At 39.5% G+C, this 24,495-nt stretch overlaps 2 protein-coding genes across 5 annotated transcripts; one reads left to right on the top strand and one right to left on the bottom strand.

The window, feature by feature from the left end:
* The first annotated feature begins 462 nt into the window (after nucleotides 1-462).
* LOC110990831 (ficolin-1-like) lies at nucleotides 463-22,089 on the top strand. Its single transcript, XM_087137543.1, has 4 exons — nucleotides 463-571; nucleotides 6,744-6,895; nucleotides 12,866-13,172; nucleotides 20,591-22,089. The coding sequence occupies exons 1-4, from the start codon at nucleotides 556-558 to the stop codon at nucleotides 20,869-20,871; spliced, it is 756 nt and encodes a 251-aa protein (XP_086993669.1). The 5' UTR covers nucleotides 463-555; the 3' UTR covers nucleotides 20,872-22,089.
* On the bottom strand, nucleotides 1,292-4,553 carry LOC147798846 (uncharacterized). 4 transcript variants are annotated; one of them, XM_087137532.1, is made up of 5 exons: nucleotides 4,245-4,553; nucleotides 3,980-4,072; nucleotides 3,649-3,751; nucleotides 3,435-3,516; nucleotides 1,292-3,208 (listed from the first exon to the last, which is right to left on the bottom strand). In XM_087137532.1, exon 5 carries the CDS (start codon nucleotides 3,189-3,191, stop codon nucleotides 1,728-1,730), a length of 1,464 nt encoding a protein of 487 aa, XP_086993658.1. In that variant the 5' UTR covers nucleotides 3,192-3,208; nucleotides 3,435-3,516; nucleotides 3,649-3,751; nucleotides 3,980-4,072; nucleotides 4,245-4,553; the 3' UTR covers nucleotides 1,292-1,727. The 4 variants fall into 4 exon arrangements, with proteins under 4 accessions (XP_086993658.1, XP_086993655.1, XP_086993659.1 ...); XM_087137529.1 differs by having other exon boundaries at nucleotides 3,980-4,553; XM_087137533.1 differs by having other exon boundaries at nucleotides 3,649-4,072.
* Nucleotides 22,090-24,495: the final 2,406 nt, after the last annotated feature.

Genomic DNA, 24,495 nt, shown 5'->3' with positions numbered 1-24,495 from the left:
GGGGTGGAGCGCCTCGAAGGATTTGCAACGCCTTGGCCAACCACAACAAATTTTTCGCATTGTGATTGGTCAACGTGTTCCAAACTCTAGGAACTCTAACTCTAAAACTACAAGTCCCGTAAAAACATAAACACCACGGCCAAGACCAAATTAATTTGATGGCGTTGGGTCAACTGCAACCGAGAACAGTGGAAATGCACCCTGAATAGTTTAATTAAAAGAAATGAAAATGCAGTAGCTGTCCATCTAGACCTGATATGGGTTCGTATTAAAAATGTGATTCAATGAAACGTGCGTGCGAGGAAATATCAATGAGCGGATAACACTGCAGGAAAAGAAGGGATCGTTTCTTAACGTTGTTGTCATGTTGTATTTAACAGAATCTCATCCTTTTCCTGGATTCAAATTGAATAGCTTACTTTTATTTATGTCTACATCGATATGCTTTCTTATCTAGTTACATCATCTGATGAAACTAGAACGACAAGTGAGCAACCGAGCGCGACAAGCAACCAGTCGAGTAATGGAACCGACACACCGGATTCAGCAACCGACATGCTAAGATCGACAGGTGAGTTGAAATTTAAAAGAAAAGAATGTTTTCTAGTATCTAAAACCAGACATTTTGAAGGTTCCGCTGCTGGAATAATATTCTGGGAAAACACTGTACAGATTCAATGGCTTGATTTTGACATCGTGTAACCTTAGATCGCTTATTATTTTTTGACAAAGGGTACTTCTTGTTGCCTTACACATTAATCAATAACTAAATGAAAAAGAAGGAGGTCAAGCACAACAAAATTTCAAAACTCTCTGTGCTAAATGAACGCTGGTACTTAGTGACAATTTTGCACATAAATATTGAAGTTTCTTTTCAAACAAAATGAGAACGGGGACAAAATAATCTTTAATTTAGGCAATGAAGAATTGAAAATATGACACGAAAGTTCATTTTAAGGGTAGTTTTTAAAGATCAATGCTCAGATATAGTTCCAGTTGATCTCGAGAAAGCACCTGCACCAAGATTGGAAAATGCAAACCTGCATGATTTTCAAAACATGTCATAAGCCAATGTGTGTTAGTCAAGGAGCACGGACCCTGAAAAAATGAAAGTTCTCAACCCTCATAACATCTAAGGTCTGACAGCATAACTTGGTGGAATAGACCTTAGAGAACATTTCTAGGTAGTATGTGGCCTCAAATTGTGGTAGCACTTTTGCGCTATACGTAAAAATATTACAATATTTTGAAAATGCGATAAATAATAAAACACAAAAGAAAATTCGAAGTCTTGCTTTAAGCTGCAACTTCTAGCTTCTGTTTTTATTTCATTTCCCAAGAAATGGATAATGAAACATTATAATCCCTTAATCTGTCACAAATGTACATGTCAAGGACTTGGGAGGTCCAAACAATGCTGCCACGCCCATTTTTCGGTTGTAGGGCGGGAACGTGTAACTCATGTTCTAGTGGCTCATCAAATTTAGCGGATTTGTGTAAATGGATTCCCATTTCTTGAACATTTCAGTGTTTTAGGTGGTCAAGGCAGCACTACCAAGTCCATTTTTCATTTACAGAAAAATGCAAATTCCTCATTTGAGGCTTATCCTATCAGATTTAATTAAACTCATACTTTAATTTGAACTGACTAATTGTGGCTGCGGATATGCTACACCACACAGTGTAGCATATCTGCAGCCACACAAGTGGGGCTAACTAATGTCTCCTCATATGAACAGTTCTGACCGCGCAACAATTTCCTTGGCTAGGCTTGTGTCCATTGACTCCACATCATCGTAGGAAAGGCAATGGCCCATTCGACTAAGCATTGTTACAAGCTGTTTTGATCCAGTGAGGTGACGGATAGCCATCCCAAGGCGTGCGTGCTTCGGCATCTTTGTGCGAGCATGGGAGGAACAGTAGACAATATCTTGGGCCAGCATAATTACGCGTCGCTCGTCTGTATCATTTTTACAAGCAGCATCTGTGAACTGCTCACCTTCCTCCATTTCTGGGTTTGTAATTATCCATCGTAGTAACCAGTACAAACTGTCAGGAATGAGTGATCTCGACGAAGCTTGCGTGAGGTCACTAATATTTGGAGGTCTAATAGAAATGCCGCTGCATTCACTGATGTCTGCTTTGATCAATGTCGCTGCCTGATGTATTATTTTCTGCTGGTCGTCACTTGCATTCTCACCGGATGGAACCCCTTGCTTTGGATTAACACTCTGTGCATCCAATGTTGACCTCTGATGTGCAGCATTGATGACATCTTGCAAGCATACTGAGCTTGAGTACACAAGCTCAGACCTTGATGGCCCAAATGTCTGGTGGAAAACAATTCCATCACCAAAGTGGTTTTGCAATCTGTTTTTTAGCCGCTGATTGGTGTATGAGTCAGCAGATTCTCCATGATCTTTCAAACAATCTTTGTACTTTTTCAGCAGTGTTGTCATGTTGAAAGCTTTACCGGCTACAATGTCAGGTGAAATATCTGCAACCAACTCTCTCATTGCAATGTCAAATGTGCTCTCCTGTTTGCTTTCGATGGCAACTTGGCGCTTGAGATTTGACTTGCTCACATATGTGGAAAAGCAGGCTTTGTGATACTTTCCTTCAGCTGCCACAAGGTCATTATTGACACCACGCAGCACCCGCAGCAGCTCTTCATCTCCTCTACACTCAGCAGCATGATAAATAGTTTCACAGACTTGAAATGTGCTGGCCGCTACCATCGATTTCACTTTTTTGTGGGTTAGCTGTTTGCAGAACAGGCACTTCGACCAGTCAGTGGGAGTAGATTTGGATCTGGACACGCGTGGTGTTCCACTACTTGTATTGGAACCCGCACTACTGACTGTGGAAATCTCTGATGGAGTCGGGGAAATGGCACGTCTCCGTTTCAGAAAGTGACGCAGATTTTCCTTGCTTGTGAAGGCCTCATAGCATTTGGAATGCCAAAGAAATGAAAGTTCTGGCAGATGTCCAATGTCAGGCTTCAGACGTTCATACACATCGTCTTCACGGATTTCTAATGCAGAAATCAGTTTGGGTATAGAGGACGGCAGTGGTGTTCTTAGGGACTCATCTGTATCTATCTGGCAGATTACACACTTGTCAAAATTTGTTCGTCTTTTTCTCTTTGCAGGTAGAAGGACAAATGACCCCTCATCATCTTGGCTGTCCATGCTTGTGAGGATGGGCACTATAACATTGAAACAAACATAACAGCAACCAAATAAAATTAATGTTTGAAAGTGTCTTGAGAATTAACCACTACTCTTAACAACACAAATAACAGTATGGATAAATCTTTTTGAAATTATGTATATTTATTTATGAATCAAAATCTATTTCTTTTTAGTATACTGTTAGGCCCACATGTCCAACGTAAACCATAAAAGAAACAGCAATGGGAGTGAAACACACACCTGCAACAACCCTTCTTGGTAGTTAGAAATAATCGCCAGAAGACAACATGGGATGAAGCGACTTGGCAAAGAAGTGACGTATCTGTTAAAATAAGAACGAAAAGGTTTCAGTAAATGTCTGGTCTGGAAGAAATATCAAAAGACCATCTAACTTTTTAAAAACAAATCCCCTATTCAAAAAAGCAACAGCAACATCAATTTGTGAAACACATACTCGTTCTTTTTAGTCCATGACAGTGAACTCCATTTGCTGTTGGCCCGCTGATGAAGATGGGACGATCATGACAAAGCTCTCATAGAGAAAAGACGTCTCGGTGCTGTATCATATGAAAGAAATGATTTTGTATTTTTTCACATGAATGATGTTGTCTCAAGTAGCAATTTAATTTAAGTGCTAAATATGGATACTACCCTTACAATGGTGCCAGTAAGACAGAGCCTGTTATCAGAAATCTTAATCAAGGCCCACATGTTTAATACAAAGTATAAAACACGTAGAAGAAAGGGTTACACCCAAGAAAGAGCGCTGAGAATGAAAAACACACCTGCATTATTAACCCTTCTTGGTCCGTTGGTAGTCAGAAATAATCATCAGAAGACACTATAAGATGAAGTGACATGGCAAAGAAGTGATGTATCTGTTAAAATAAGAACAAAAGGTCTTGTAAATGTCTGGAAGAAATATCAAAAGAGTATCGAACCGTGATCTGACATGGGTTTCCCCAAATTCACAATCCCCATGACCATGGTCATGAACAAACATGACAAATCGTGTTGAAAAAAGTTATGCAAAACACTTCTGGAACCTACCAATAAGCTTGATTGTCCTCTTCAGTCATAAGTCTGTCGAATGCTGCAACAAATGCCTTAGGCTTTTGTCAAACTTCAGAGACATTTGCAAGTCGAAAACTATGGATGATCTGCAACTAACGTGACTAAGCTATGCTTGCCATGTGTAACCTGATCTGAAACCCAGACCCGTTGCATGAAAAACGAATAGCTCTTTTTCATGTGAGGCACCAGACTATATGCAAAAACCAAAAGTTTTATTATTAATAATTTAAAATACTAATATTAAAGTGTTTTTTATAACAAATAACCATTAAAAAAGAAAATCTTTGTAGTAAATATTTTATTATAGTTTTATATGATATAAGTACCAAAACAAATGCGATAAAACTTGCACTAAAAAATACATTGTGTTATAAGCCTAATATGTAAACAGTGTTTGGTCTTTACAGAAATCCCCACTGAAAGAAGGCTTGACTCTTCAAAAAATCACGATTTTCTCAAAAGTGATACCACAATTTGACACCACATACTACCTAGTGAAGATGTGTAACGTATAAACTACCACTTTATGAAGTCAAACCTTAGATGTTGGGGGTGTTGAGCTAACTCCTAAATTAGAGGGTTTTCTGGACTTTGCTCCTTGACTATGTCCTTGGATGCTTTAGGAAGTTTCACTCCTCAGATCTCTGTAATCCGTCAACTATTTGCCAATTTTTGCTAATATTTCTTCCAGTTGACAAGAAATCCCATTCCCTCCCCTCAATGTTAAGGTAAAAACAGGCCAGCATGATGCTGATTGTCTCCCAACATTGAAAAGGGGGGGGGGTGGAGCGCCTCGAAGGATTTGCAACGCCTTGGCCAACCACAACAAATTTTGCGCATTGTGATTGGCCAAAGCGTTCCAAACTCTAGGAGGTGCACTATTGTGAAACAACCGTATTGCGTCTGTTGTGTTGATATAGACCTCTGATATCATTTGGAGTTTACTATTTACGTTCTTTTTCTGTTCGTGATAACCACTAAGAATATTCACTTTTTGAAACTAAGTGATTAGGTTGGTCTCAACAAGTAGTCCGCTTTGTCAATATTGGTTTGTCACTCATTGCATTTCAAAGCCACGTTATGCCCATACAATCTATTGAGGGCAGTATGCAAGCATATTGACCATTATTAGGTTGTGGTATTGAGCTGGTAGTTTGTCTTTTTGTGCGTTGGTATTGAAAGGGGATAGCACAGAGAGCGACTGGAGCTTAAAGGGTTAACACTACTCACGCAAAATAAAGGAATCGCATGTGAACATTACTCACACAGAATAAATGAAGCGCATATTCACTCACATCGACGTTTTAGGAGTGTTTTCACTGGGAATAGTCCATGTGCCCCCAATAAACAAAGAGCCTGGAGAGGGAATATCCGAATGACATATCTACACATCCATTTAGCGCTTTAACAATTTCATGCATCAAAATCTGGAAGAAAAAGAGTCTTTACATGGGCATGTGAAACTGTATTACTTTCCATTTTTAATTTTAAATGCATAGGTTTTCCCGGCTTATTTCAGACACACACACAGAAAAAAAAAACACGCACACACAAAACAAAACAAAACAAAAACAAAAACACGCTAAATTTTGTGAACACGTGCGAAGGCTACGGTTCGGTTTGGTCTGCTTTTTCCCCCTTTTCCGATTCGGCTTTCTGGCAGTAGTGTTTCTAGCTGTTTCTTAACAAGTTGCTCTCCTACTCTCTATTTGGTTGTTTTCTGGCAGTTCGGTCTGGTCATTTCTGCTCATGTCATCGTTCGCTTCATCCCATTTTGGGTGTCTTTGTAGTCTTCCCTCCTCTCCAATTCTGGTCTTATCTGTCTGTCTGTACGCATGGCTTGGCCCTGCTGTCTGCTTGCGTCGTTTTTCAGTGTAATGGATGGGTTTTGGTTTGAGGTCTTGGCCTTCGGTGGTCTGGCATCCAATCTTCCTTCATCATCTCTGTTTCTTTTATTCTTCATCCAGTCATTTTTAACATTGTACTTTCTTGCTTATTGTTCATTTGTTCGTATAAGTATGTATAACCTTTTGATATTGTACCAAATTGAGTTAATTCAATTGTTGTACTCAAGCTCCCTACTCTTGGTGAGACATGTTTTGCGCCGGAAGATGAAATACACGGGTGTTGCAAAAGCTGACATTAAATTCTGTTTGTTTAGTTTTTTTTTTCTAGAGCAAGAGTTCCGTTTTCGGCTTTCTGGGTCAAAGCTGGTTTTCAGATTACGGAAAAGTACAAAATGGAAAGTCCAAATCGTATAGACTATAAAACAAAACATTTGCCCTCACTCCAATGGCTAGCTGGATGAGATTGTCCTTTTAAACAATAAAATTGATGAATCTTGGTTTAGGTGCCACACAAGTGGAGCTGTATTGCAAATCGCACATCCTATAAGACAACCCCCCCAAAAAACAAAGGTCCCGATGTATTAAAGGGTTTAACTAGTACGTTTCTTACCAACTTCTTTCTCTATAGATATTACTAACTGCCAGGAGTGGTTAGATGTAGGGTACGATACCAGCGACGTGTACACTATCTACCCAATGCAGTATCAAAATGGCTTGCAGGTCTATTGTGATATGAAGAAGAGTGAATCACGTTGGAAGGGCCTACAGGGAGGTTGGATTGTAAGTATCTTTTTTAGATTAACTATTTATCCATTGATCACGTCTCAATCACGTCACATTTGCTAGGTCAAATTCGTAAAAAAACGCATTAACTAATACAGGCAAACTGTCTCCCTGCTTTAGATCATCATGTGCTTAATATGTTAGATTAGAGAAATTCAATTCCGTTCTCAGACGGCACACTTGTATAATTAATCCTCATCAGTTGAAGTAGTGTCCTTTGTTTCTAATGATCTTTCAAATCAACGGTCCGTTAGAGAAGTCTAATTTCCATCCGGTTTTGTAGTTACGGTTTTACTTCAAGAAAAATTATATTTCGTTTGGTATTCAAACAATGAAAATTACGGCAAGAAATTATGAATTGATTGAGTTCTCTGTATTCTGTTTGGGATTTATTCATTTATTTCAAGTTTTACCAATTTTTAAAGCACTTGTTGTTTGACATTTTAATTAAAAGAAAATCTGAAAATAATAATTTGTCCAGTTATTTCAAGGGCTGAAGTGTGTTTGCAATATTCTCTTTCAACTGAGTAGCGTGCTGTGTTGAGTATGTGTCTAAATTCTGGAAAGATCCCTGTGTCTATCACGCCCTCTATTGTTGCTATTTGATCTGCCACTTTGTTTCTGCCCAAATCATCTGTAAGTTGGAGATTGAGAGAAACGTTGCCTTTGAAGGCTGTGTTCGATCAAAATAATTTGCACTTTCATATATATGTTCACGGCTTCTAACACGCCATGCTCTTGAGCTTCAGTCTCAATACAGGCGACTCATAATATAGTGCGCTAGCAAGATTTTGCCGCAAAGGTCACTTTTCAAGTTTGTGGTCGACACGCTAGCAAGATTGCGCACTTTGGTAACTTGGAGTTGGTAACTTGGAGTGATTGAGTAGTTCCCTACACCACACAAAAACATCAGTTTGACTACCAGATACCCATTCGCCATAAGTAATTTCGAATTTTGAACCAAAAGAAACAAAAATTCCAAAATATTATAACTCTCCTGCTCACAGCGCATTGGCGAAGAGACTTTGTCGACTAGGGCTTATCCATGACAACAGTGGCGCACTGCATTGTGGACCGTCCTTATTGGCACAGTACTTTTCATTGTGTTTATAACAGGACTCGGTAAAAATGCAATGTTTTCGCAAAATTTGTTCAGGGAAAAGCAAAAACTTGTCAAGGAAACAAAATTTTGTAGAGGAAACAGCACTTTTTGGAGGGGGCCGGATAGTTCTGACGAGGGAAAAACACTTTATTTGAGGAAAAAGCGATGGATAGTAAGCGAGTGATTACGCGCTTTATTACAGATGCAGCTGGGTGCGTCGAACACGCCCACTTAGTGGAGTCTTCCCTTTCCTTCCATTTTGACAACTGACTAGTCTCTGTATTTCCTGCAACTGTGTTATTTCCATGTCTGTTTCATAGAATAAAGTGTCTTTTTCACTCAACAAAATGTTGTTGTTCTTGCAACAAAATTTGTATGGCGACAGTACTTCCCCACCTTTTTCCTTTAAAACAATTGTATCAGAGAAACGGCAAAATCTCGAAAGACACAGTTGTAAAAAAGTAAGATTAATCACACAAATATGGTGTTATATAGCCGCCCAAACTGCGTCACGTCCTCCCGTTGCCCCGACGCGACGCTACGACAGCTCCGTTACGTCACGTTGCTGTGTCGCCTCCTTTTTCATTACTTTTATGCTGTGTTTAATGCATTGCGTCGTGCCGTCTTGCCGTCTCGTCGTGGTTTTTTGATGCCTTAGCGTCGTACTTTCCCGTCTTGCCGTCGTATCCTGCCGTCGTAACGTCGTGTCTTGCCGTCGTAGCGTTGCGTTGTGCCGTTGTGCCTTGCGTCGCCTGTAATTGTACGGTTTTAAAACAGTGTGGGTTAGAACGTCGCCTCCTGATGTCTTGCCGTCGCGTCGTGTCGTCGCACCGTCGTCGTGCTGTTGCGTCGTGTCGTCGTGTCGTGCCGTCGTGCCATACTGTTTCTACAAATGGTTAGTAATTACTAAGACCAATCGAAGACGTATGTCACAAGTATGGGAAAAATAACGTGCGTGCATAGGGTTGCACTACCCCAAATTCGCTCCCATAGAAAACAGTGCAAAATCAGATTGGGACTCTCGGGAAGAGGGTGGCCTCCGTTTTTTCACCGTAAATTCAAAATTATGGCCAGAAGATCGCTTTTCGTTTCAATTTTATGGGGGTTAGCCACGTGATTTTTTTATTTGCCTCTCCCCAAAGATAGCCCCGTTGGCCTAATAGTAGTAACGAGCTCATTTCTGAATGTAGCCGCCCGCCTCTATCCAAAATATGCCCGCAATTTGGGGCTTTTTGTGGATGAAATAACCTGGAACTGGAAACTACAAGTCCCAAATTGGGGATTTATAGAAATATCTCTATGATGATGGCAAGATCTTATTGTAAAAGTCCCGAGGGATCACAAAATATTAATGAGCTTGCGCCCAGAAATCTAACAATTTGGTGGAGTGCAACCTTAGGGCCTTCAAGATTGGATCATGAAAAATGGTATCTATTGGTATCATCCGTCTCTAAGGACGCCCCATATTCCCAATAGTAATGAGGCAACTGCAAGAGCACGATGTGACGACACGTCGCGACGGCTAAAGGCCACAACGCAACAGGTCAACGGCAAGACGCGACAGGTCGACGGCAGGATACGACGTAACTACACGACGGCAGGACGCAACGCACGACGCGACGCCATGAAGTAATGCATGATACGCAGCATAAAGGTAATGAGAATGAAGGCGACGGTACGACGCGACAAAGCCGTCATAGCGTCGCGTCGGGGCGACAGGGCAACATGACGCAATTTTGGCTGCTATAAGAACACCATACAAAAGACTACGGCTCATTGAAACTATATTCCTGCGTTCTATAAATGCAGCTGAAAGATGCAGCAAATTTGAAAGTCCTTATGTGTAATGTTAGGTTGTTAATAAATTGCAAAACCTAATAGTGCAATCACACAATTTGCATATAAACTTTTAAGCATCACATTTATTAATGGAAATCACTCTGAAAGTATAAATGTGAACAAAAACGAGTGAATCGTCACCAATGTAGGTAGCAAACATGTTGAATTGTCTGGGCAAACCTACTTGAGGAAAAAATAGGGCACAGCTGTAGTAACGTTTTGTAGTGCAGGGTAAACGTGAATAACCACAAATGGAATAAGAGTTTCAAAGAGCAAATTACGCAAAAACATAATCAAAATAAAAATCGATAATTGAGTTAAACAGCTTAGTGAAGAAAGCTCAGCTGGCGTACATTAATTAGTTCCTTCTGGACAAGTCTCGTTAAATACGACAGATGCTACTCAGTATCACTTAATATGAGCTACATGCATACTCAAAGTGTCCATGTACCCAGCCTAAATCGTTCATCTTGGTTCTATACATTCTATTGAACTGATCAAACAGTCGTGTTTTCAATTTGTTGAAGTAAGTGCAGTCGAAACAAAAACTTTGATTAAAGGTTATACACCGTGACTTTATTCAACAACGAATGATTGAGAAAGTTGCTATAGAATTGCAAGTGAACTGGTATATAGTTTGAGACATTGCTACATTTCTAGACGAAGGAATTTCTCGATCTGTCCAGAAAACTGTCTTGGTCTGAGAAAACTAACTCAAGGACAGTGGACCTGTTCTTGAAGCGCATTGCTATTATTCACTGTAAGAAACAGAATGTGGTTGCGAAAACTTAAGAATGGAAAAATCGTACTAGGTACATCGTGGTTTGATTGTCAGAAATAATGAGTTTTACTGTCAATGTCATCTAAGAGCAATGGTCCCTTGAACGTTTTCACAAAGAACTCTTCAATGCCAATTGAAATTGCAGCTAATTATAATGCAGGTAATCTCCCCATATCGAGTTGCAACCTGGTTGAACATTTCCGAAATTTTGTAAACTTTCCTGGAAATTGTCCAGGAGGTTTGGTGAACTGGAAATGATTTCTGTCGTTTGCGATGTTTTACAACATTTGTTTTAGGTTTTATCACTCCAAAATGATTGAAACCAATGAATTGAAACAAATCTGCAGTTCCAATTACAAACAGGACTTGTAACTATTGGCCTCATCGAAAAACATGACTAATTTTTATATAGCTGCTCGCTTTGTACGCATTGTGGGGATTTTCAAGATGTAACCAATTAAGACAATTAGCAGGATTTCTCCTTGTAACCCCTCATTACTATTATGCAACAGTCACAACTTTCATCGTTTTAATATCAAGACATCATAATACGTTTGAGAGGAATACGAGAGTTGAAAGTGAAATTCAGAATGAATTAATTCGGGAAATTCACAATAGTGCGCCTCTGAGAGTTTGCAACCCATTGACCAATCACAATGCCCAAAATCTGTCAACCCAATGCGCGTTTGAAAAGGGTCCACAAATTTTGCGCATTGTGATTGGTCAACACGTTGCAAACTCTTGGAGGCGCACTCTTGTGAAACGCCCGTATTAGTAAGCCAACCGACTGGAAGCAGAGGAGTCTTTATCAAACAGTGAAGTTTGTTATCAAATTCACTGAGTCTGTATTGGGCAGCAAATCACTGAAGTCAAAATGGGTAATGTAATGCTTAATCAGTGACAGAAAATGTACAGCAATTTTTACTAATGTATATTTTCTTTCTTTTCTAATTCTAAATGTTCCCAAAGGTCTCTAAAGGTATAATTAATAATCAACTTCCCCATATAGCACGTTACCACTCTGATAATTCTCAGGTATTTTGGAATAGTCCCGGTCGCAGAAACACACAAACCACGTAGAGCACATTGCATTGGCTTGTTACAAGTGTACAATGGAGTAGTAATACATCACTAATTGTATGGAAATCAAGGGCTCAGTCTGGGAATAACAGTTTTTGTTCCAGTGATAGCCGTGGAGTGATAATTATTTCAGATATATTATGATAATCAACTTAGAATAAGACACGTGAAGAATTGGACGACGGAGTGCTCGGAGCGCATGCAGAAACTAGTCACCCATCTCATCGAAATCAGGAATAAGTCTCAAATTAACATTTTGAGATATGTACATGGTCAGAGAGAGACTTTTATAAGCTTTCAATTGGCACATAACAAGTGTATTGCTTTGGCTCTGGAGTTATGATCTGGTGAGCATGAAAAGTCATATGAAAGATTAAGAAATTCTATTTCTGACCATGTACATATCTCAAAAGTCAATTTAAGATTTACTCCTGATTTCGATTCCTGATTTCGATGTGCTGGGTCACATTTTTAAACAGCTTGTGCAGTTCATCTATGCGTTGGGTAATGTAATAGAACCAAGTGACTAATGTCTAATTAGTGATCTTCAGAAATAAACGTACCTGTCTATGCATTTTAACACTGGCCAATTATTTTCCTTTCACGAGAGTGCTGTAGAGTGTAAGATGCTAATAAGATTGCCTTTGAAAAAAATGCCAATTCATGAACCGTTTGCATGCAGCGTGGCCCAAATTTCCTTCAGCGTGAGTGGATTGATTGACAACAGTATGAAATTGTCGTCGAAAATTGATGATTCGTGTACTGTAAAACTTCCGATGTTCCTTCAAGGAGAGTGCCGATACAAATTAAGCTGTCCTCAGAAAGACGGAATTGTCTATTTACGGTAAATGGTCTTGTGTTAAAAATACGCATTGATGTCGGTCAAACTTCTGGCTCTCTCTTGGGGGGAATAAACTGACCGATGCCGATTTAGATGTTCGTGGAAATCGTTTTTCTCTCTGTTTCCGCCCTATGTAACGCGTTTTTCTTGTAGTTTAAGCACTAATAATAAACGGAAGTTGTAGCTTTGCGTTTTTTCTGAGATGATTCCATCTGCTGTACGTCGACGATGTTATCCACCACCATCACTACAATCAGGCGCCACATTCGCCTGGGATACTCTGTACTCATAACAATATAGAGCTTCGGTTCTCGTTCGCTGCAGGTGTTTCAGAGGCGCCAGGACGGGTCGGTGAATTTCACCCGTAGCTGGGCCGAGTACTGCGATGGATTCGGTAATCTGACAGGGGAGTTCTGGCTGGGTAACGAGTATCTTCGCCAGCTCACCGGGGAAGGCAGATGGGAGCTGCTGTTGGAGCTGCTTGTACGTAGGCTGGACACGTCATTGGCGAGATACCTGGCGTGGTACCGGATATTCAACATCACTGGTGAACAATACACCCTGCACGTTGGTGATTACACTGAATACCTGCAACAGTCTGTGTGTGATGTCACGCACTGTAGACCAGCTGGTACGTAAAATTACAAAAGAAACATCGTCGGTTGTGAATGAAGGTTAACATACTTTTCGACGGGAAGTTTTGATAGATGTTCTCAGTCTGTGCGGATTAATGACAACTTTTCTCTCTCTATTCCTACTCGGCCAACACATCCATTGTATTCACATGAACCTTTAACGATTCTTTTTATAAAGTTGGACCCATTTTTTATGTACCGTTACATATCACCTATGATTTTGTAAGTTCCTAACAAATTTATGACTTTCCAAAATTTGCAATAATGCCAGCCAAACAAATAAAATCACCAGTTTGAAATTAATGGCAATATCCCTAGTTAAAATTAAACAGCTCAGGTTTACAGGGACAGGCAAATGTGTCACGCGTATGACTGAAATTGAATTCAACCATTCTTCTTGATTAGATACAGTTGGGAAGGGTTACCAGGAATAGACCAAGTTTTACAACGTGTAATTCTTGTCACAAATACAAAGGCAGCATGAATGCTGCAGACAATGACCCCGATGCTCAGTATGGTTACGTGTGGCCAGTGCAGTTTTATTGCCAGGTCGGAAAACAATCTGCAGTTATTTCTTGTCGTTGAATCCAAATGTTCGCGTCCCACTAAAAATGTATATGCAACGAAACTGAAACCACCACTCTAGAAACGAATTACAGAATGGATCTACGGAAGTGCAGCTCAGACTCAGAGAAGTGTTGCATATTGCTTATGGCTTTTTCTGTCGTGTTAATTCGATATGAAAACTCGTACCAAAATCACAAATAACTAATTATTGTTCAGTGCTTACAAAATAACTATAGATTTCCAAACAGGGTTTGAAGGCAGCAAATTATATTTGCATGTTGCAAAATCGTAACTGACGTACATACTGTCCCGGAGATATGTCGCGTTAATGGCTTCCTGGTTGATCCTGCTTCGATACTTTCAGGTGCCACCCAAGAGTAATGGGAAGCATATCGCAAATCCAAGACTGTCCCTGAAATTGCAAGATTACCACTAATTGGAGATAAAAATCATTATTTCCAATGATAAGTTGTTGCCCAAAACAGGAAGGTATATTATTAGGTTAGGTTGGGACCTCGGCTCGTTGCTGCGCCCTGAGACGTAATGGAGATACGGTGGATTTAAAACATAAAGACACTCAATAGATGGTACTGCAGTTAAACGTGCTATAAAAAAAATTCTACGGTTTTCTTGTGGAATTACAGGGTTTGTAATTAAGGGTTTGTAAGGAATTGAAGGCCTAAACGATCAACATCAAGAAAACTTTTTCAAGTATAACTCAGTTGAACCTTAAAATAGAACACAATTTGATAAATTAACTTAAGCCACGTTTTCTATTCAAAAATATTGGGGACCAATCGATAATAATTGTGCCCGTGTAGCATTTGGATTCCACTCTTTAAACTTCCCTCTTTAAATTGCCAGTTTGGGGAAACTGGGGGGAATGATTAAATCTCCGAATTACATGTACTTGAGTTTGTACGCGCTCCTCTACTGTCTTACTTTGTTTTCTGTATATATCTGGGCTCTGTTTTCGTCATTTCCTTTCAGACAATCTCCAAACTTATGGTGGGCAAGCTTTTGTGGTCCCTCCATGCTTGCAAGAATACAAACACCGATACAAACTGCTTGCTTGCTACATTGACTTAAGATACAAATCGAAACAGGTGAAGGGCCAGACGTTTGAACCATGCAGATAATTCCTCAAAGGCAACTGGACAGAGACAAGAAGCAAGCAACCGGTACGACCCACAGAACCAAAGGCATCACAATTCGTAGCTCTCCTAATGTCTTATATCTTATCTCTTGTAGGGTGTGCCTTTGGAAAGGCCTAGAACACTCTCACGACTCTATGGCTATAGATCCACAGTCCGTATCAAGCAAATAGATACGTCTTCAGCCATTACTTCAACCTTCCTGTGAACATTCCATTTCCGATATGATCATGCACAGCATTGAATCACCAGCACATCGCACGGATGCCATTTGCTTCAACAGGGAAACCTCACGGGCCTGAACATCGAAGAAGGGAACTTAGTGTTTTTGCAGATAATGCACCCCTTTTAGGGTCCAGCGCCTTCCATTGTATTCGTTCTTTGATCATTTTCTATCTTGCGTGCCTTTTACGCAGTCAGCCAGCAACTTTCTCACCCTTTCCTTTGTCCTTCTACCTAATATTCATGCCTGTTTGATTCCTAACTCGTTGTCTCTGTCTAAGTGGTTGTTTTAAATTTGAAAACCAGATTCTGCTGGCTTAAGACAGTGATGCAATTTAATTTTTTGTCCTGATTAAAATTCCAAAGGGTAAAAATTCACTCCATTCGAGTGAAAATTCATTCCCTCAGATTGAATACAAGGACAGGATAAATTTGAAAGAAATTTCTTCTCTCCAATAGATCGAGATTTCACTCCAGATTCCTCTGAAAAAGGGTTCATTTTCAAACCAGTTTTGTTTAAATTCAGAATTATCATTCTTTCTAAAATGTGTGGTCCCCACCTGCCAGTCCCTTAAACACACACAGGCACAACCAAAGATTCCAAACACTGTTGAAATAATTTTTCTTTAACTAGAATCGCAAAAACGTTTTCGTACACTGCCTGCCACCAGCCTTCCAATTTGAATTAGGAGCAGGTTGCTCTAATTAAAAAAAAATGAAACTTACCGATGTCTAAATACCTTCATACAGTGTGGAATTTAGGGATGGGTAGGGATTGGTCGGTTTGCTGGAATAGATGAAAAGGGTTTAGATTAGTTTCAGGCCGAATGGGATCATCACTCAGTGGTACAAGTACACATTTATGAAGTCAGTGATTGGTAAATGTATTCATCAATGCAATCCAGCAAGAGCAATTACGCGTCGGTTTGTTAACAGTAGACTGAGAAACTTTAAGAATCATTTCTATTTGCAAAAAGGTAACGATGACTCAATGTCAATTGAGGTTAGTTCGTGGTCACGGCCTCGCTGTTGTTTCGATGCATATACAGATGACGCAAAAACAAGTAGCAAGAACTAATTAACTTCATGACCTTTACATACACAATAAAGTTAGCGGGAATATTCAAGTTAGTTCAAGTTGCAATTAGCTTTAATGCTGATAATTCCCTGTTCTCATTTCTGTTTACGTGATATGAAAATGGAAAAAAATGTGTCATTCCATCATCTGAGCCTGACATACCAAAGATTGGAGCTTCACAGAGCTGCTTATGCCTGAAACAACGCTGCACTGTTAGGCTATACATGCATATTGGCAAGAATGGTGCTGAAGTACATGCAAAGACAAATTGATGGCACGAAAGCTATCGCACTGTTCCAACTGAAAAGGATGTCTAGAACCTCTACGTGATTTTGTTTTTCGTCAAGGAGACACAAATTTCATTCTTAATCAAATGGAACGTCCAGCAATTGTTGGTAAACAGTAGTTGTAGATATACTCGAGTTTAATCCTTAAAGAGGAATATTCCACCCATAATTTTACAATTACTGCAATTCATGGTTTTTCTTGCAAATTTGTTTTTTGTATGTTTGCTCTTCTTTTCTACCTGATGCTATTAACATTTCACAACGTCATCTACTCGTAGTTTCTGTTCCTTAAGCTTATCAAAGGGTCAATGCAATGCTTCTTCCATTGACAATCTTTTCAACAGCTTTACAACCCTTGGGGAATTTCGTTATGTGTACTTTAATGTCTAATCTGACCTCGGTGAGTAACGGGGACTCCTTATTCAGTTAGACAACCAACACACGAGACATCAGATTCAGGTCTATCTTGAAATTTTATATTTGATGATAGTCTCGCATGTGGTAAACTGTAAATGAGCAGGATAAAAACCATGAGTAAATAATTAACATCCACAAAACCAATGTGGCACAAAGGTCAAATGTGACACTGATAAGCAACGCAGGAAACAAATTGGCTTATACAAAATAACATACGAAAGGATCCAGCAAAACAACAATTCGACTACTGGCGTGTAAAGCAGTGACAGAAATGGACCAGGAATGAATCAATTGAAAAAAATAGGAATATGAGCGTGTATACACTCAACCAGTGTACATGTAGTGGAGGAGAATACAAAATATGTTAACTCAACATTATCTATACAGAATAAGCAAACAAGATCTCGAAAAGTGGTTAACAGTATGCGGGCTAATCAATTTGAGGCAAAATAAATTGCAGCTTCAAATAATTTAACACCGCGGGACGTTGGAGGCCTTTGTGGGTAAGTAGTGTTCACTCGCGGTTGCTTGCACGGTGATTTAATGCCTCAAACTAGTTACTGGCGTGACCTTAAAATGTTAGTAGCTCTGGAGATTACTCCCTGTCACTTTTGCTTGAACAGCCGTGGCGTTTGGTTGGAGAAGAGGAAAACTGCTTTGCTCTAAATGAACTAAAATACATGTGTAATATCGTTGGACGGTAAAAACTTACAGAATCGTAACCTCGGAGAGTGCAGTTGAGCTAAGCTGCCAACAATTGACTTATCAAGTGAAGATCAAAATGTGGTGAAACCTTGGAGGCAATTAAACGATAAACAAACCCAGGTGATTTATATCAGAAGAATCAAGATTTGGAACGAATGCTGCCAAGCAGAAAAAACAGATGATTATTCAGAGAAATCCTGACGTGTTTCGTTAGTAGGATCTTCGTGCTAAAAAACCCAGCACTTCTGCAGGGCGCTGTAGCGATTAAACAGTCACAAACTGACTCGAGACTGTACTCTGCGGTCAGCACAATGTCCTTTGTGAGAGACAGAGCAGTTTAATCGTCAGGTTGAACAAAAATCTGAGTTTGTTCTCTGCCGTCGCGTTTCCCGCCCAAACACTTTCACAAATTATACATGTAAATCACAACATCAGAGCATGTAATCGTTATGCCCCCTCCACGTGTAACTACGGGGGGGGGTGCGTGCCCTCCAGTAGATGCCTGTGCCCCCCCCCGTTACCCCAAATTTGAAATCTCCGTTGAGTTCATAATGCTATGCAGCTACAGCTTATTTCCTTGTTGTGCCCCCCTGGAAAATGTGTGCAACCTCCGGTGCCCATCCTGAATGTACTCCTAGTTACACCATTGTGCCCCCCGCGGAACCGCCGAACAGTACCACAGACTTACAAATCGTAACCACAGCATAGCTTGTTCTAGGTTGTTGTGTCCTCGCGGAATGGTATGACCTGAACAAAAGGCGAAAAAGTGTAACTTCCCTTGATTATATGATGTCACATTTGATGAACCTGCAGATTCCTATTACATTTTGCCACCTCCTAAAAATTCCAGGTTGCGAAATTGGTTGCAAAATTAACTAAGAGTAAACAATGAAGTGATAAAAAAAAAAGTTTTCAGGATTAATATTTAACTTTTAAGTCACAGGTCAAAAGAAACCTCGCCTTAGGTTGATAATGCTGGTGTCCAGAATCACCAGCACATCGCATGGATGTCATTTGCTTCAACAGGGAAAGGCTTTGGATCAAACGCCTCCAGACCATGCAACCTCACGGGCCTGAACATCGAAGAAGGGAACAGCTAGTTAACAATCCTTTCCCTCTTTAGTGTTTTTGCAGATAATGCACCCCTTTTAGGGCCCAGCGCCTTCCATTGTATTCGTTCTTTGATCATTTTCTATCTTGCATGCCTTTTACGCAGTCAACCAGCAACTTTCTCATCCTTTCCTTTGTCCTTCTACATAATATTCATGCCTGTTTGATTCCTTGCTCGTTGTCTCTTTCCAAGTGGTCGTTTTAACTTTGAAAAAAAGATTCCGCTGGGATAGAAACGTGATGCCATTGAAATTTTCTGTCCTGATTTAAATTCCAAAGGGTAAAAATTCACTTCATTCGCGTGAAAATTCATTTCCTCATATTGAAAACAAGGACAAGATAAATTTGAGTGAAATTTCTTCCCTCCAATAGATCGAGATTTCACTCCAGATTTCTCTGGAAAGGGTTCATTTTCAAACCAGTTTTGTTTAAATTCAGAATCATTTTCTTTCTAAAATGTGTGGTCCCCACCTGTCAGTCCCTTAAACACACACAGGCACAACCAAAGATTCCGAACACTGTTGAAATAATTTTTCATTAACAAGAATCGCAAAAACGTATTCGTACACTGCCCGCCGCCAGCCTTCCAATTTGAATTAGGAGCAGGACGCTGTAATTAAAAAATTGAAACTTGCGGATGTCTAAATACCTTCATACACTGTGGGGCTTAGGGATGGGTAAGGGATTGGTCGCTTTGCTCGAATAGGTGAAAAGGGTTTAGATTAGTTTCAGGCCGAATTGGATCATCTCTCAGTGGTACAAGTACACAGTTATGAAGTCAGTGATTGGTAAATGTAGTCATCAATGCAATCCAGCAAGAACGATTACGCATCGGTTCGTTGACAGTAAACTGAGGAACTGTAAGAATCATTTCCATTTGCAAATTGATAACAATGGCTCAATGTCAATTGAGGTTAGTTCGTGGTCACAGCCTCGCTGTTGTTTCGATGCATATACAGATGACGCAAAAACAAGTAGCGAGAACTAATTAACTTCATGGCCTATACATACACGATAAAGTTAGCGGGAATATTCAAGTTCAAGTTGCAATTAGCTTTAATGCTGATAAGTCCCTGTTCTTATTTCTGTTTAAGTGATATGAGAAATAGAAAAGGTGTGTTATTCCACCATCTGAGCCTGACATACCAAAGATTGGAGCTTCACAGAACTGCTTATGCCTGAAACTACGCTATACTGGTATACATGTACATTGGCACAAGCAACTGAGACAATTTGTTGTCAAAAACTTAAGCTATCGCGCTGAAATTCTTTCCGAATGAAAATGATGTACTGAAACTTCACGTGATTTTTTTTCGTAGAGGAGACACAAATTTCATTCCTAATCAAATCGAGCTTTCAGCAGGGTTGCAGGAGTGGGTAGACAGTAGTTGTAGATATTTACAAGGAATATTCCACCCTCAAGTTTACAATTACTGCAAGTCATGTTGTTTTCTGCAAATTTGTTTTTCGTATGTTTGCTCTGCTTTTCTGTACCTGATGTTATTAACATTTCACAATGTCATCTTCTCCTAGTTTCTGTTCCTTACAGAGGCTTATTAAAGGGTCAATGCAATGCTTTGTTCTTAGACAAACTTTAACAGCTTTTCACCCCTTGGGAAATTCGTTATGTATACTTTTTACATGTGTTTGGAAGACGTGACAATAAATATATCCATTAACATAAAAGTACTAAGGCGTCAAACAATATAAACAAAATGAAAATAACATAATTAATTGCAATTGAGATACATGTTTGTAGCAAACATTTAATTGTAAAGATCCTGTAGCAGCCGAATGAAGATGTCATTGTGAACGTGTGGTTGTATGTATGCTTATCCAGTTTGTATATGATGTGTTCTTGTTGGTACATCCAGGTGACTCTCTCACGACCAAGCACAATAACCAAAACTTCTCAACCTATGACCGAGACAACGACAACGATGCTGGCAAGAACTGCGCTGAGAAGTACGGAGGAGGCTGGTGGTTCAATAAATGTCATCCCGACTATGCTTGGAATCCAGACGTGACAAGTAACCTCAATGGCGAATATTCCACAGCTACGGGTGGGTCTGGCAATCGTGCTAATGTAAGATGGAAGAACGTATCCCCGTGTGAAACAATATACACAAGTGAAATGAAAATGCGAAAAGGGTAAATGCTTGTTCGATTTCATTTATTCTGTGCAAAAGAATACTCTCGATATTGCAACGATTATTGCAGGGACTTGGCTACGCATTGAAATCTTCTTGGAATGGGAGTAGTAAGAGTTACCACATCTTATAAAGCAACGTGCTCCCCAATCAATCACTGAAGAACAAGGCAAATTGACTCGGCAGTTTATGGAGTGACTAAGATTCCCACTGGTAGCCAGTTACCCTGATCCGTCAGGAAACAATATGGAGATGACAACATTACCTTTTCACTTAATGAACCTATTTGTGTGCACTTAAAAAATTGGGAGAGACGGAAATGTAGAGTTTTGAGGAAATTAGAGCAAATGAAAACGCATTCCATGTTCACGCTGTCTGCTATATGCTTTGGCGACCCTATTATCTTATACTTTAATTTATACAGATTTGTAACTTTAAATACAAGAAACACAAAATAGGAATTTTGCTCAACGATATCACTTTTCTGTAAATACACACAAATAGATTAGCAGCTTTACAATTACCTGGCACGCAGTAGCCTATTACGTCACTGGGCGGAACAGGAAGAAATAGGGGAGTCTATGATAATTCAAATCAATTCAGATCGAGTTGTGTAAAGTGTAGTGTAAAAAATCCAGAAATCAATCTTATAAAAGATGAAACATTAGTGAGAAGAAGAAAAGAAACACTTTATGGAGTAATGTACATTAATTTTGTAGTAAGATGACCAACGTGCGGTGTGATCCACAATACACTCTGCCACCAAGCGTTGCTTCAGAGTTGCTTTTACTTTTCAACTTGAGTGTCCTCACAACACTGGTGAAAAAGTAAATGACGTAATAGCGGGTCAACTAGCAGTACTTATAGTGCCTACTTACAATTAATTAAGGGAATTTAATACCTGAATTGAAGATTTCTTTTTAATTTTACCTGACTTGCTTTTGGTAAATCAGAGATTTATCCCTGTAAATGCATTGAAGCACTAAAAGATCACTTCATGCTGCTGTTAAGAAAAGGTTACTCCATAAAATATTCCGCTATCAAAATTTCCTTTGAATTCTAACTGTGAAACTCGTATTCCGTCCCTTCAGGTGCAGGTCATTCATTACATGTCAAATCACTGGTCAGACTGGTTTATTTTTAGTTGTTGGGGTAATTTTGGTTGCAAAAAGCTGAAATTTTAACTTTTAGCCTGTCGGACGAATGGTTTCCATGCTATGGACCAGCATGGGGTTGAACGCCATTTTCAAATGACCCTTATATTTCCCTAAATAAAAAAGTCAAGTTTGTTAATATTTGTAATGTAATAAAAGTGTATTAAAGGAATCCACATTTGCCATTAATCCATGTTGATCCATCATAACGGCAGCAGAAAAGGCTGTATTCCTTGTTATCAAGTTGCACTGTTGGTTAAGGTTCTGACAATGCTTCATTACTGTCTTAAATTGGCACTGTATCCGGAGTGATTACTTGGTCATTCTACTTGTACAAATGTAACGCAGATATTGGAGACAGGAACAAACGTACGATACTGCAGTGTCCCTTTCACAGTCTTTGCCCTCACTTACGTTTTAAGGTGTCACATTAAAAAGGTGGATACTAGAGATATTATTCTTGTAGAAATCAATGATAGCATCCCCCCGTCAGAATGCGGTTATTATAGGCGCTGCAGACTAGCTCTCGTGACCAGTCTCTACATCCGATTCTCCTCCTATCCCATCACAGGCATTCTTGCCGTGTGATGTAAAAGAAGAAATTTCATTCTGTAGGCAGCGCAAAATCCTCTTCATGTTGACAGGGGCTTATAAAGTATTCTTCATTCTTGTTTTGTATTGCCCAGCACAACCAAGCGTTAAGTAGTGAATTTTTTTTACAGATGGAAACTCGCCCTTAAGGTGTTCTATGACCACTCTCAAAAACTCTGATTGTAGTGTGATCTGTTCAGTCAGTGATGGCAGATGTTTTACCATATACTTGTACATTTAATATGAATGTATGTATAAATTTCATTGCAGTATCACATTTGTGCTTCAAGTATGCAAACTCTGAGAGGACCTGGAAAACAAAAAAAATGACACCTCAATTTTTAAATATTTTGAGGAAACATATGGGTTATATTTTTATCCAAATTAAACTCAAGGTCGTGTGATACACAAAGTCTAATTCATGGACAACATTATTGTAAAAAATCATCCCCAAAATGACAAATTTGGATTCCCTACACAATTTACTTTCCAATAACACACCAACATTCAGAAAATTTGGCTAAGTGATTAGGGAGATATGGTCACAATCGCAAGTTGTGGTCTGTCGCTCAGAAAATATTAGTCCAACAGGGCTAAAACTTGAAATTTTAGTTACACCAAAATGAACCAATTTTGAGGGGGTAAAGTTTTCAATTCTAAGGGTTGATTTGACATGGAAATGACCCATATATCTAGTGATCAGATTAGAAATAAAAGAAAGGTACTGGAAATCGGCAATATCAATGTAAATACCTTAGAATTGACACGGTCTACGTGATGGTTTATCAGTCTGCTGATCACAAATGCTGCGCCACCCTTAGAGCGCAACGCCCTTGCATGCGTCTTCCAGATTTCATTAATGTATGAACTGGTGTACTGATTTCTGTGTTGCATATACAAAGTGCTTTAGAAGAAAATCTTCATCCTAGTGTCACTCCCACAGCAGCCGCTTGAACGGAATTAAACTTAATAAAACATTCTCTATAGGTATACAAAAAATTGAAATTGCATTTGCGAGACTTGCATCGTTTATTTTCTTGGAAATCTGCACCCAGATGGCACGACGAATGTCAATTCACTCTAATAATGGGAGTCCACCGCAGTGTAAAACCCAGTGACACTGGCAATTATAACTGACTGGGGGAAACCCAACCGATCCGAGTGCGTGTTCTTCGAACTCCAGGTTGATAGCTTTTGCTTGCATAACGGAGTGGTGATGAAAGGGGAAACGCGTGTCCTATTAAGCAAGAACAGATCAAAATTTCTTAATCGGCTCCCTTTGGAGCCAGCACTAATAACAGGCTTCGCCAGGATTTGTAGCAAACTGACAAACCATCGCAGATTCAAGGTCAGTTCTGAGGTATTTTCAACAAATTGACAATTGTTTTTCCCATTCCTCCCTTTCTTTCCTTTTTTGCTTATTTTGTTCACCCCTCCATTTTCCATAAAGGATGTCACCCCTAAACGATCCGATTTATATGAGTGCACACCCACAACTTTGCCCTGCAAATTTGCACCCCACATTGAGGTGTAGGCTACCTTCAGACGAAAAGTCAGTATAAAAGTACTGTGCAGTATATTGTGTTATGTTCTGTATTTGTAATTATCTAATGCTTGATCTAAGAAGTTTAAAAGTAAACTAACTCTCCTAAAAGTGTAAAAGAGCTATAAAAAAGTAAAATAAAGTAGAAAATGGTATGAGTCGTTAGAGCTAGAGTACGGGAAACGCAATACACGGAATGAAATGTACAGAAAGAATTCCATATACGAAGTTCACTTTTTAGGAGAAATTTTTGCTCCAGGACAGATTTAAAAAGGGGCGACATTTATTTTTGGGGGATAGAGATGTGAAAGGGGGTTCAGTAACTTAGGGGGACAGGTTTA

This window comes from Acanthaster planci, linkage group LG06, assembly GCF_054643075.1.
Source record: "Acanthaster planci isolate LZ-2023a linkage group LG06, COTS_SCS, whole genome shotgun sequence".
Taxonomy (NCBI): domain Eukaryota; kingdom Metazoa; phylum Echinodermata; class Asteroidea; order Valvatida; family Acanthasteridae; genus Acanthaster; species Acanthaster planci.
Note: the sequence above shows the minus strand (reverse complement) of the source record. Positions and strands in the feature narration are given on the sequence as shown.